A 14,147-nucleotide genomic window follows, 5' to 3' on the forward strand; every position below is an offset into this window, starting at 1 on the left:
AGATGATTACTTCATTACTGCTGAGGCCTGTTGGCATAAAACCTCAAAGGCCCTGCCATTAGCTGTCTGAGATTACACATTGTGATAAGATGGAACTTGCAATATGACTGAGAGACAGTATTGGACTGAAACCTGGGAGACTGGGGTTGTAACCGCCACTCAGCCTTGAAGCTCACTGCGTGACCTTGAGCCTGTCACTGCCTCTCAGCCTATCCTACCACATAGTGAGACAACACATATGCACCTTGAGTTACATGGAAGAGAGGTGAGATATGAATGTAATAAAATGTGTGAATGAATGGTGTCTCCAGATCAAAAAGGACATGTGGGAATGAGCATTGATTTGCTGGATCAAATTAAGGACCAACTGATTCACAATCCCCCACCCCCAGTTGCAGCCAGCAGCTCACAGACCTAAGGCTTCACATGCCCCTAATGGATGGATAATAATTTCTCATTATAGCATATATCAAGACTATTCAATGCAGGCATTGCTAAGTATGTTATATTCTTGTTCTGGCTATCCCTTATATCTGCTCCAGTACAACTTATGCATTTCCCTATTCCAGGCCTTTCGTTGTGGCTGGCAAAGTGTGGTCTCCCTTAGGCATCCAGATTAGTGTGTGGTCATTAATGAACGTTGTTTCCCAGGAAATGTGTGAATTGTTTTGCAACCTTAGGTTTATATCTGATTGGATTTGGAAAACTTTATCTTTTTATCACTTGAAATAATTCTGTACAAATCCTGTGCTATGAACTGAGCAGATTTAGGGAGTGTATGCATAGCAAATAAGAAATAATGTGTTGATCAAAATTCCTGTTAAGAAAACAGAGTTAACTTCCTATATTTAACAGCTGGCATGAAAGAATTTTATGCTGTGCACTAAACATCCACAGGCTGATACCATTAAGTGATACTACAGACTTAAACAGCTGCTTTTTCTCCTTTTCTTAGTACCTCTGTTTAGTGTGTGTTCATATGTAATTGAAAAACCTATTCTGAAAGCTGAGAAATTTTTGTATGTGACCTTCCTTTGTTTATGTCTTGTTCTAATCATTTTGTAAAAACAGCTATGTTTTCTGATTTCAGAACAAAGCTGAACTATAATCCTCCAAAGGATGATGGCTCCACATATAAAATTGAACTTGAAGGGATATCTGTTGATATTATGAAAGAGATTTTGGACTACATCTTCAGTGGTCAGGTTTGTGTTTCCAAGGTTATTCCTACATATCTCTGTATGTCAGTTCTAGTCATAATCTACACCTTCAAAAAACCCTTTGAATAGAATGGGCAGAAAGTAGATTGAGGCAGGATGTATTATCTGAGTGGCTGGTCAGATCCCAGCCAAAGTAAAAAAAAATTCTCATGCAAGTGCAGCTTGAGCTGCTCTAACAGAAAGAGTTCCTTTATACTGCCAGCTTCAGTCCAAGCTTTGGTGTTTGCTGATACCAGTGGGGCTTCCTGTAAACTCCATTCAGCAGATCAGTGCTAATAACAAGCCCTGCTTTGGGCAGAGACGATCTGTGCTACAAAGTTCCTAAGTGCAAATAACACAGCCAATCCCATGGGGTTTGCTTTCACTGCCAATCAGCCACATTGACAACAAGCCTCACTTGCAATTAGGAGAACCCTTCAAGGCTCCTGGTGGTTCCTCTGCATCTGCCTCTCTCCCTGCACCATACCTAATGTCAAATATGGTGGGTGTTGTTTGGGGAAAATAGCCTTGCAGGCCAAATTGTTAACCAAATCGTCAGGCCTAATTTGGTCCACAGGCCAGAAGTTCCATACTCCTGAAGTAGTGGATTGCAGACCAGTTTCCCATGGACTATCTCATCCCTGTTGTTTGCTGAGATTCTTGCAAAGTTTGCTAAATGAGGTGGAAGCTGGTCTGATCCTTACGTTATTTATCAAGAGGGCACATTGCTTTGGTTTAACAGTTGAGAGATTGTGAACATGATCTTACATACAGTAAAAGCACAAGAAGACTGCTGGATGAGACCATGGGTCCAACTAGTGTAACATCTTGTTTCTCGTAGTGGCTAGCTAGAAGCTTTTAGGAAGTCCAAATCCTGGGTGTGAATGCAAATGCCTCCCAATGTTTCTTCCCCCATGACTATACTATACCACCTATCAACCTGCAGGTTTCGTTTAGGTGTCATGGCTAGTGTCTTTTCACAGACATATCCTCCATGAACATTTCTGATCCCCGTCTTAAAGTCATGTAAGCAAGTGGCTCTCTCCACATATTGCAGCAAGCAAATTCCAGTATCATACTGAAGTCATCCTACCTCTGACTCCAGGAGTCACTTTATATCAGAGATGATCAATGTGTAAATGTGTGACAAGTGACACAGGCAGTATACTGGAGGTGGAGGAAAGAAGGCCTATGGCATAAGTACAGCATACACTTCTACTTCCCTCTCCAGTGCTGTGCTGTTACCTTCTCACTAAAGTAGAGGCAAAACTCCACCAAGCTACGAAGGGGGAAGACAGTTAGTTGCAGTAATGGACACTAGTCCTGCACTTTCATACTTGAAACTGAACTAGTTGTAATTTCTTCTCCTCCAAAATAAACCTTTTGCAGATCAAGCTAAGTGAAGACACCATCCAGGACGTTGTGCAGGCTGCTGATTTATTGCTGCTTACAGACCTAAAAACTCTGTGCTGTGAGTTTCTGGAAGGTTGCATTGCTGCTGAGAACTGTATTGGAATCCGGGACTTTGCACTACACTATTGTCTGCGTCATGTTCATTATCTTGCCTCCGAATATCTGGAAACACACTTCCGGGATGTGAGCAGTACGGAGGAGTTTCTGGAACTGAGTCCTCAGAAAGCAAAAGAAGTGCTGTCCTTGGAGAAGCTGAATGTTGGGAATGAAAGACATGTTTTTGAAGCAGTTATTAGATGGATCTCCCATGACCCTGAGTTAAGAAAGGTACAGAATTTGAAGTTACGTAATGCTGCTTCAGAAAAAATAATCAGCACTTCATTGTACTTGGGTGCTTCAAATTGCAATGCATTGTGGGATTTGGGTCCATATTGTAGACTACTGATGTTACCAGCATCATTCTGTCTGTACCCAGACATTCTGCACCAAGAAAAGCTGAATTCTGCAGCATATAGAGAAAAATCTGGCCAAAGAACTTTACATGTTTTGTTTACATTAATTTCCTTAATTCATTCTACATTTTACTAATTTGTATAATTCTAGCAATGCCTAGTCATAGAGAGGAGCAAGTTGCTGCATAGTGGACTCCTGTCCTGCCCCAACTATTCAGCTGCCCCTTGGGATTCTGAGATGTAGGAAGGTATTCTTCACTCACTTTCTAGCCTATTTTCTCAGCCATAAGGACTATGAACTTGTTTTAAAATGAAAAATTAGATTAAAGGAAGCTGATTTGTGCACCTAGTGCCATATTATGTACTTCTGCAGAATTCCAAAATAGAGACAGCCCTTCATATTACCAAAATAATGCATATGCTGTAGCATTTTTCATGTCAGTGCTTCCTCTTCCAAGTCAGTATATCCTGGTGTTGTATAAGCAGGGATTCTGAGAAATAAGCTTTCCATAAAGCCATATGCTCCTGTGACTGTTTTATGATTCAGCTTGTTTGTTTGACTGAAATATCTTTCTGCCTCTTCAGGTTCACATGAAGGATGTAATGTCAGCTGTGTGGGTATCTGGGCTAGATGCTACCTACTTGCGTGAGCAAATGATGAATGACCCACTGGTACGGGAGATTGTCAAAGAATGTAGCAACATTCCACTCACTCCGCCACAGCAGGGGGAGGCAATGCTAGCATCTTTTAAACCCAGAGGATACTCAGAGTGCATTGTCACTGTTGGTGGTGAAGAAAGAGTGTAAGTGGCTCAGGCATGCTATTTCAGATCTCAGAAGTGGATGGGGGTTGGAGAGGGATGATACTCGAGTAAGTGTCCTATTGTTGGTTATATTTGAGATTAAGCTGCAAAACTACATTGTGCTTTATTTTTTCTTGTATGCCTTATAACTATGAGATGTATCCAAAGATGCACTTCCATTTGTGGGAGGTTTCTTCTGTTCACCAAAAGGGTAGTTTTGCGCTTGGGCCAAGGTGTTGCACAAGGAAAATAAATAAACCAATTCCAGATATGTTCTTCTGTTGTGCCACCTCTTGCACAAGTGGAAGCATGAAAACTACTCTAAAGCCTCCCCGCTACAGTGCTGTGTGCACTCTTATGCAAGTTAATGTGCAAATGTTTGTGCAACAGGGCTAACAGCTATTATCCCTTGAATCCTGCCCTTTAGCAGTGTTACCAGTGCAAGGAAACAGGCATTTTTCTTCTGAAGCAAAGGGTTATGTGCCTTTGACATGCATACTACACATACCACCATTTAATTGTTTATAATATCCATTCAACATGAAGAACTTGTAAACTGGCCAAAGACAGAGGTATGTGAGCTGAAAAACATGGAAACTGACTAACTTATTCAGAGTTCATTTATTTGTACAAATTATTGTCTAAGTCACCAATGTGTGAAGCCCTGTGGAAAACCACCTCCTCAAAACACTAAGAGGGAACAAATCACGTTTTATTTCTATAGGAATACTTCATAACCCATATCTCACCATGCTGGAGTACCAGATAACCTTGCAACCATGTCTACAAAAACTGCCTGCTCACTGTACTTGTATGTACAGTAGCCTAAAAGATAGAAAAGAAATGTGCAGCTTCTGTGACTTGTTGCTTAGAGGCATTTGTCACTCAAAACAAGTGACTAGACAAGTGGCTCTCTACAAGCCTGGTCTAAACACACGTGCTTGGCAGAATAGAAATGCCAGGCCATAACATCTAGCACAATATTGTCTGACAGTGGTTCTCCAGGTTTTCTGACTGCAGACATTCCCAGCCGGGCCTGGAAGTGCCAAGGATTGAACTTGCAACATCTACGTGCAACCTATGTGCTTTACCACTGAGCTCTAGAGCCTTTCTCCTGACTTGCCTGACCTATTGTGCCACCCTCCTGCCACACACACAAAAAGGATTTAAGTCTCAAACAAAAGTCAGTATAAAGCATACAAACAGAATGGATGCTTCTACACCAAAGTAGAAACCCCATCTCCTCTGCATTGTTGGGTTCTAATCAAGATTTGCTGTATGGGGCAAGGTTGCTGAGTTAATTTATTCTTTTTCTCCTGTTCAGATCCCGGAAACCATCAGCAGTAATGAGGTGTATGTGCCCTCTTTATGATCCTAACAGACAGCTATGGATAGAACTGGCTCCTTTAAGTACACCTAGGATAAATCATGGTGTGCTTTCAGCAGGTAGGAAAGTTATTTGTTTCTTTAGTAGGAGAATACAAGGCTAAATCTGTTAACTCAGGGGTCAGCAAACTTTTTCAGCAGGGGGCCGATCCACTGTCCCTCAGATCTTGTGGGGGGCCAGACTGTATTGGGGGGGGTATGAACAAATTCCTATTCCTCACAAATAACCCAGGGACGCATTTTAAATAAAAGGACACATTCTACTCATGTAAAAACACACTGATTCCTGGACCATCCGCGGGCTGGAGTTAGAAGGCGACTGGGCTGGATCTGGCCCCCGGGCCTTAGTTTGCCTACTGATGAGTTAACTGTTTATATTGTTTGTTTGTTTCTTTTGCTTCTTTGATCACAGCCTTGGAGAATATTAACCTGTGAAATACTCAAGAAGGTTCTCAAGTATTTTGGAGGTCAACCAAAGGGTGGAGACTCAGTTAGAGTCAAGATTGGCAACATATTTGGTAGATCCTGCATCTGTTGTTTGTCCTCCCCTGCCCCCAAAGCTCAGGGAACTTTCCGTGAGAAGCAAGGTGTCACCACCAAAAGATAACATTGGCAAAACAACAGCCACAACATATGTGTATCAACATATGTGTTCTTTGGAACTTCCTCATATAGTATATACTGTATACAAATAAAATAAAATTCGACAAACTTGGCAATAAGAAAACTACACTCATTCCAGACTTTCTGTGTTGCATCACATATTCAAGCATCAATAGATTTTGTAAGAAAGAATTTAATCAGTTTAAAACTGGTATCAAAACTCATGGCTTTGAAGTATTCTTATAAGCTTTGAACTACTGTTCGGTATCTAGTAGAAACTTGTTAAACATGTTCTTACAAGAACGTTCTGCTTTAAAACAACTGGAATCTTGCTCTGTGTTATCTCCTAAATGAAAGAATAAAACTGTTCCCAGTATAACATTTTTATTTTTATACGTTCATTGGAATATAATTTCCACAAACTAGTGTTCTAGAATAAATAAAACATCAAGCCATCTTTCACCTGTTGCAATACATATATTACAAGGTATAAAGACTAAGCAGCAAAAAGAAAGAAATCTCAACACTGATTTGGACCTGTAACTGCCCTAATTCTGGATACCTGATAAAAGATCATGATGGTCATTTGTGATTATGGCTTCCTGGAACCTCTATGTTCCAAGGCAGTATGAATATCCATTGGTGGGAAGCAACCACGGAAGAGGGCTGTGGCCTTCCATGTCCTGCTTGTGGGCATCTGTGGGTGATAGACCTCTGGTCTGATCCAGCTAGGCTCCTAGTTCTCATGAATACCAGCTAGATGTGCCACCAGTGCAACTTGCATTTCCAAATCATTTTGTCGTCTGTTTTTCAGAAGGGTTCCTGTTTGTACTTGGAGGTCAAGATGAAGATAAAGCCACTTTAAACTCTGGAGAAAAGTATGATCCAGATACCAATTCATGGAGTTCTTTACCACCAATGAACGAGGCAAGTCTGCCTTTTTGTTAGCCGTCGTCCCCACCCACCCCAATTTCTGCAGTTTTGTTCTGATCAGATCTTTGGATATCCATTTATGTTGGTTAACAAAAACTAGGATAGTTATTTCTGTTAAATTCTTCAGTTTCTTTTGTAAGTGAATTTAATAAATGCGACTCTACTTATTTCCAATAGGCACGGCACAACTTTGGCTTGGTAGAGATTGATGGAGTGCTATATGTTCTGGGAGGCGAGGATGGAGAACGGGAACTCATCTCTATGGAGTCCTATGACATTTATAATAGGACTTGGACGAAGCAACCGGACTTGACAATGATTAGGAAGGTAGGAACTAAGCAAAAACAGGATGCTATTTTTCAAACTGTTTCCAAACTGCTGCATTTTGTTTAATGTTGCTTAACTTCTGAGCTGCTCATTTCTACACTTCTTTCTCGTGTTCCTAAGTTCAGAAAGGTGGCTAAATCTCAAGCTGATACAGAGCAAGGTTGAATTCCAGAAGAGCAATCTTGAGCCAGATAATGGCTCAAAATACTTACCTCCTCAACTGTTGTATTTTCTGTTTAAATTGCATTAGGAACGGTAAACTTATTATCTGTTGGTTAATGTGTGAGAGAACTCCTCCCCAGTGGAGTAGCGTGGGTTGTCAGCACCCGGGGCAAGGCAAGTAATTTGTGCCCCCTAACCCGTGGATTTGCGCCCCCTAACCCGTGGATTTGCGCCCCCTAACCCCAAGATGTTGCGCCCGGTGCGGCCGGCCCCCCCTGCACCCACCACACTACGCCACTGCTCCTCCCCCCGCCCCGAAGTATTTTGATTTTAAAGGGCTCATGCTTCACTTTATTTGTTTTCTTATTATTATTACTGTCTGACATATACATTAACCAGATGACAAACAGTGCATGATAGCTTTGGATTTTGCTTTTTTAAGATTGGTTGCTATGCGGCTATGAAAAAGAAGATCTATGCAATGGGCGGGGGTTCGTATGGCAAGCTTTTTGAGTCCGTTGAATGTTACGACCCAAGGATCCAGCAGTGGACAGCTATCTGTCCGCTAAAAGAGAGGAGGTTAGTAAATTACTAGTAACACGTATCATTTCCTTAATCCTGAATACCATCCAGTGCTCCACAGGTGAAAATAGAGGCACATATATGTGTTTATAAACCACCCTTAGTTCTTGCAGCAAGGATTGTTTCCTGAGATGCTACATCTCCCCAATTGCTGAAGGCTCCTTCTCTTTACATAACTGACCACAGTATTGTTGTTGATGTTGTTATTGTTGTTATTAATTTAAATTTATATGCTGTCCTTCATCAAAAGACTACAGAGTAGTTTACAACATAGAATGCAAATGAAAGTACATAACATGATAGCTATACAATGTGAAAATCAAAACAATTATATAAATTATTATAATAAGAAATATGTAATAAAATACAGATTCTCATAACAGCAACATCATAAGAACTAATGGATTTCAGAGTGTAAGCTGCAACTCAAAACACTGTCTATTGATAGGCAGTTATGGTTGCAGATTTTGTCTGTGGGATGTTGTCTTTAGTTTGTTCAGTTGATTGTTCCCTTTTTGGAAAACTGAATTGCATTTTTGTAAATAATTCTTAGTGTTTAAGTTGCTGCTACCAAGGTCTCAGGAGTTATGGTAGGTTTCAGTGGATATGAGATTCATAGACAGATGAACAATGGGGATGGCAAGGCAGCTTAGAAACAAATAGTTATACTTTTCTAAACAATCAATAAACTTATAAGATTAAAATAATGGTGACGAGCAAGTGTGAAAGGCTTGTCAGCTCAGGTAGCTGATGTTGTGGCTTTTACATGTGTGTGATACTGAGATCATACTGTCCTCTTTGGTTTTCATGCCTTTACCTATACAGCATGTATTACAGTGGTACCTCGGGTTACGAACTTAATTCGTTCCGGAGGTCCATTCTTAACCCGAAACCGTTCTTAAACTGAGGTGCGTTTTTGCTAGTGGGTCCTCCCATTGCCGCCGCCATGCAATTTCCATTCTCAACCTGGGGCAAAGTTTGTAACCCGAGGTACTACTTCCGGGTTAGCGAAGTTTGTAACCTGAGGTGTTTGTAACCTGAGGTACCACTGTATTTTCCTTGTCTTCATGTTGCTTTTATTTTACGAATGACGGTGTCTCTCTTTTTTATAGCATATATCTCATTACATTAGGTCATAGTTTGTTTGTTTTAAATCACTCCAAATGTTAGTAGCTCTGTCAAATTCTGCTTAATGTCAAGAGAGCAGGAATTCTGAGGTAACCTGGGCACTCAAGATTCCTCTTACATCTTTTTTTTTTAAAGGTTTGGGGCTGTGGCCTGTGGAGTTGCTTCAGAACTCTATGTCTTTGGTGGAGTGAGAAGTCGTGATGACAATCAATCCAGTGAGATGGTGACGTGTAAATCAGAATTCTATCACGATGAATTTAAAAGGTAACAACTGCTAAGATAGCTCACTAACATGATTTTACAGCCTCTAAAATAGCTGTTGACCTTTTTATCACTTACAGTTTAATTGAATAGTTGTAATGCAACTGCACATGCAGAGGTGGCCTGTAGAGGCTGTCTTTTTCTGAGTCTAGCCCAGCGCAGTGTGCTTTGATTGAGAGTTTGTAGAGGTGCTGCCAGACTAATATATTTTCCAACGCTGAGTGTAACCTGATATTATTTAGCTTGAAATTCCAGCCAGGGACCGTCTGCATGCAGTACATGGGCTCCATTGCTGAGTTATGGTCTCTCCCCTTTGGGGAAAAAAATAAAATATATGCCCTGTTGCATGAGTAAATCTAACCCCTGGCATTTTTTCCAGATAGAATAATAGATTTATTTTTATGAAGTATTAGTGTATGCCAGCCTTGTTTGGTTTTTCATTTAAATCTTGACCTGTAAGCTGCGTCTGCATAGTTTTCATGAGAACTGGTTCAAAGTTCTTGCTTCTGTGGGTTATGCCTGATATAATAAGCAAGACTGAATACTTAACAGTGGTGCCATACTAATTGTGTAATGTTAATCTTCCTGTTCTGGGAGCATGTCTGCATTCAATAAATCTTTCTAGACATGTGGTTCCACTTGTTTACATCTGTTGACCAGAAGATGGTGCTATTTTACAAGGATGGACTGTTTTTTCGACCTCTCTCTCTTTTCTCTTGTTATAACCGTGTGCCAGACAACCATTTTTGTGTCCTTGCTTTCTTCCTATACTGGGACTGAAAGCTGCTCTTTTGTTCGTGCACATCTTTAAAGTTACTCAAGCAGCTCTGTGTTCTTAAAAAACATGCCAACAAACTTGCTGGAGTGAATACAGCAGAGGAGGAAGAGTGGCTCAACATTGAGGATTAGAGACATTGCAAGAAATTAATGAATGCAAATATTTGAACCATCCTATATTTAGATTTTGAGTTGCTGGTCAGCCTAGCACAGCATTGTCTGCTCTGACAGGTGGCATCTCTCAGATGGAGTTGTCATACCACCTGAAATCCTTTCATTTGAAGATGAGATTGCGCCTACGCCCTTCAGAATCCACTGAGTAATGAAGCCTCCCATCATGTAAAGGTTGACGCCTGTTAGATAAGATGCTAGTATTTGCACTAAAAAAATGGAGCACTGACAAGGGCAGGACACAGGAAACAGTGTACATTTCAGGCACTAATTGTACAAAAGAAAGCTTGTATGGACATTTTGACGTCCACCTGCTTTATCCACGAAAAGAATTCTGGTATGCATTCAAGACCCAACCTAGATGAGTAGGGAGGTAGGCCTCAAGGTGTAACACAACATCAGGTTAGAAATCCTATTCTTAAGATATCCACACTTTCATTCATTTTTTTTGCCTGGGGTGAGTAAATTTGTGAGGCGAATATCTTTGGCATCTGTGTGTCTCTTGGTTGCAAAAAGCCCTGTACAAATTATGCTTTGAATGTTGCCTTTTCTTGCAGGTGGATCTACTTGAATGATCAGAACTTATGCATCCCAGCCAGTTCTTCGTTTGTGTATGGAGCTGTGCCCATTGGGGCTAGTATCTATGTGATTGGGGATCTTGATACAGGTTAGAGTCTAAACAATATATCTTGTGGGTTTTTTCCTTTATTGTATGCATTTGTTTCTCAGAGGACATACTGTAAGGCAGAGGTAGCTAATGTGCTCCTCAAGAGTTTTGCTACTTACATTTTTGGAGTACTGATAGTATGAAACTCTTTGGTGATTCCATGTTTAATTCTTTAGTTCTTTTGTAGCTTGTTTCACTTGCTTAAAATTAAATCCCACATTTAAAATATATAAAGCAGATTAGGGGAGGAGACTTCATTCATCACCTTTCTATCTGAGTGCCTTTTGGAGAGCAACCATGCTAACATTAACAATGTTAATGAACATTGTTGATGTGAAATTATAGCTGGGAAAGCAAATTATCTTGTTTTCACTTATTTAAAATAAGTATAACCTAGCTTTCTTTCTTTCTATTCTATCATGCATTTTGTTCTAATAAGCTTGACTTGTTCAACCAAACTGAGGGTAATTTACTTTTGCCACCGATCCCTGTCTCTTTGAAAAAAGTAGCCATGTTAGTTCACTTCAGTAAAAATGACCATTCTGTGACATCTTAAGTAATTTGTTATGTAATTTGTCACTTGCAGTTCACAAAAGACTCATGTGATAAAGTTGACTCTGGTCAATGAAAACTCATTGCACAATAATGTGTATTCTGGGATTTGAAAGCACCATGTACTACTTGAATTGCATTTATCTGCCTTGTTCATTTATCTGTTTTGGCCAAGGCCTTTTTTTGTATATTCAGAGCAGTTAATCTTGCCAAAGGATTAGGATATCGGCATTCTCTCATCAGCTTGGCAAGTGAGTCAACATAGGCTCCCAAAACCATCTGTTGGTCATGTTCAGCCTTTACTCATCCATCCAGTGTTTTCCTCACGTCTTTAAAAACAGTCACTGAAAACTATGACATAAAAAGAAATTTTGAAGCTTTCTGCAGTATCACTGCTAAACCACTTGTCTGGCTTCTTCCCAAAAGACAAGCCCAAATGTCATCTCAAGAGCCAAAGGTGTCCATTAATGCTGTATTTGTTGCATCTTAGCCTTTTAACATTTTGCTATAAAACCTTTTCAGACCTGTGCTATACAAACTTGAAGGGGGGGTTGTTCTTAGGATTTGAATAGTTTATATGTTGCTAGCTCCTGTTCTTAAATGGTCCATCATTGAAATACCACATTCTGTATTCTCAAATAACATTTTACAACTAACAACTATCTCTTTCTTGGTATGTTTAGGGCACAGCAAATAGGGGAGGGGGTTGGGTAAAAAATGTCAGAAATAAATATATCCTTAATCTGCATATTTGCAATAGAGCCTTCCCATATAATAACAGTGTGAGATGCAAAATGCATTTGTTTTTAAACGTGGTATTGCTTTGCATTTTTTTAAAGTGAGGGAAACCCAGTTCGGCAACAGGTTTCCATTTCGAATTCCACTGGTGCTATTGAGTAAATCTTTTTCCATATGCTGTTTAAATCCTAAAGCTAAAAATATATTTCCTAATAGGTACCAATTACGATTATGTTCGAGAATTTAAAAGAAGCACCGGAACTTGGCACCATACTAAGCCACTCTTTCCATCGGATCTTCGCCGTACTGGATGTGCAGCTTTGCGTATAGCAAACTGCAAGCTTTTCCGGCTCCAGCTCCAACAAGGATTGTTCCGCATCCGGGTTCCTTCTCCTTGAGAGAACTTCAGAAAACAGAGGAGATGGGAATAATTTGAGAGGCACTCCACCATAACAATATATCTTTATATAAAGGAGAAACAAACATCTTGCGGCAGAAACTTAAACTGTATGCTCGGCTTTGGTATGGTATCTGTCCTGTTTTTTTAACTGCTTAAATGCTTAAGCCTCAGCATTTGCTTTGGGGCAAGTCATTGTACATTGAGAAACATGGTTGAGGAGGTATCTTAAGTTCGGTTTATCTAAAGATACTAAACCATGCTATTGAAGCAGTTCCTTTGCTTCAAACCAGGAGGAGTGGATTAAAAAAAAGGAAACCTATTGAAATTGGGACGGTGGGGGAATCAGTAAGGGACATTTTCATCAAGGAGAATTGTTACAAGTAACTTTGCTGTGTTGACATTAGATGACATTGATAACACAGGAAATCCTGTATGAAAACCGATTTCACTAGTATGCCAAAAGAGACTGTTAACTCTACTGTGGAGAAAGATGGGCAGTTGCACATTTTACTTCAAGGCCTTCCTGACAATTTAAGGCCTGTGCCTGAAAGGATAGAATTGTACATATGTCACTTTTCAGTGTGTTTTCACTCCTAATAATCTTTTAAAAAACATACCGGTATGTTTAAAATGGACTAAACTGAGCTAAAGATTTCAGTACAATAGAGAACTGAGAGTGACACAGATTTTTTGGTAAATCTTGTGTACGTCAAATGATCTAAAATGGTGTGTCATATGTGGACCAGCACAAAGCCACATGCTGCAGTAACCACTCACTTGAAAAACAGTGAGTGAGGTTGGGTGGGTGGGTGAAGGCTAGGTTTTCCAGAATTGCCATGCTATTACTATCAGCCAGTTTAGGCAGCACACAAATCTGATTCTGATTCTTTTTTTTTTAAAGAGAAATACAATAAGGAGTATTTTTCCAAACAACTTGAAAGTTGCTGCAGGTTTACAGGGCTGAAAACTTTAATACCTATACTAGTGCAAAAAGTGAGGAATGTAAAAGACTGATTTTTAACTTGTAGGGAGGGTGGGAGTGGAATTATTAAACAGTAATACATTTCAGACTTGCTCTGGAGAATTATATTGGGATCAAAGCTGGTGTACAAATGACCTATTTCTAAGATATAGTCTTACTGAGTACTGTTGAACTTTAGAGTGCAGTTATAGTGAAGTATTTTTTTCTGGGTTTTTTTGTAACTTTTTGCTCACAAATAATAATATTTAATTGATAGCAATTTTTTGCTGGTAGAACACTGTTTACCTCACTACTGAAACTTTATTTTGTTACTTTGTTAGTGAAACACAATAATTTTAAAAAAGAAGAAATGGAAAGGGGCACAGTCTCGCACTACAACCTTTGCAAACTATATCCTTATAAGATTTAGTGCTTTCCACTTTGGAAAGTTGTAGGACCTCAGTTGTGCCTGTTGCACTGCAGTGTTGCAGGGCCAGATGTTGCTCTTGTTTACGCTACCATAAACCCAGAGGGGTGCCTGTTGTCTTAGAAGGTAACACTGAAAGAGAAGTGACAACTAGTACCACACAACAATGCTGTATTAATTCTGTTGGAAGAGACACTCCAGAATC

General features: G+C 39.9%; 1 protein-coding gene across 1 annotated transcript in view; it reads left to right on the plus strand.

Moving 5' to 3' along the window:
- The window catches only part of GAN (gigaxonin), a 31,099-nt gene extending 17,213 nt beyond the window's left edge, over nucleotides 1–13,886 (plus strand). Inside the window, exons 2-11 of the mRNA XM_083753505.1 lie at nucleotides 1,091–1,205; nucleotides 2,589–2,939; nucleotides 3,650–3,867; nucleotides 5,192–5,313; nucleotides 6,671–6,783; nucleotides 6,967–7,116; nucleotides 7,721–7,857; nucleotides 9,124–9,252; nucleotides 10,755–10,864; nucleotides 12,371–13,886. Coding sequence (XP_083609631.1) covers nucleotides 1,091–1,205; nucleotides 2,589–2,939; nucleotides 3,650–3,867; nucleotides 5,192–5,313; nucleotides 6,671–6,783; nucleotides 6,967–7,116; nucleotides 7,721–7,857; nucleotides 9,124–9,252; nucleotides 10,755–10,864; nucleotides 12,371–12,552 — 1,627 coding nt within the window. The 3' untranslated portion in view covers nucleotides 12,553–13,886. The remainder of the gene's footprint in view (nucleotides 1–1,090; nucleotides 1,206–2,588; nucleotides 2,940–3,649; nucleotides 3,868–5,191; nucleotides 5,314–6,670; nucleotides 6,784–6,966; nucleotides 7,117–7,720; nucleotides 7,858–9,123; nucleotides 9,253–10,754; nucleotides 10,865–12,370) is intronic.
- The last annotated feature ends 261 nt before the right edge of the window (nucleotides 13,887–14,147 follow it).

The sequence above is a fragment of the Podarcis gaigeae genome (assembly GCF_964106915.1).
Source record: "Podarcis gaigeae genome assembly, chromosome: 8".
Classification (NCBI taxonomy): Eukaryota; Metazoa; Chordata; class Lepidosauria; order Squamata; family Lacertidae; genus Podarcis; species Podarcis gaigeae.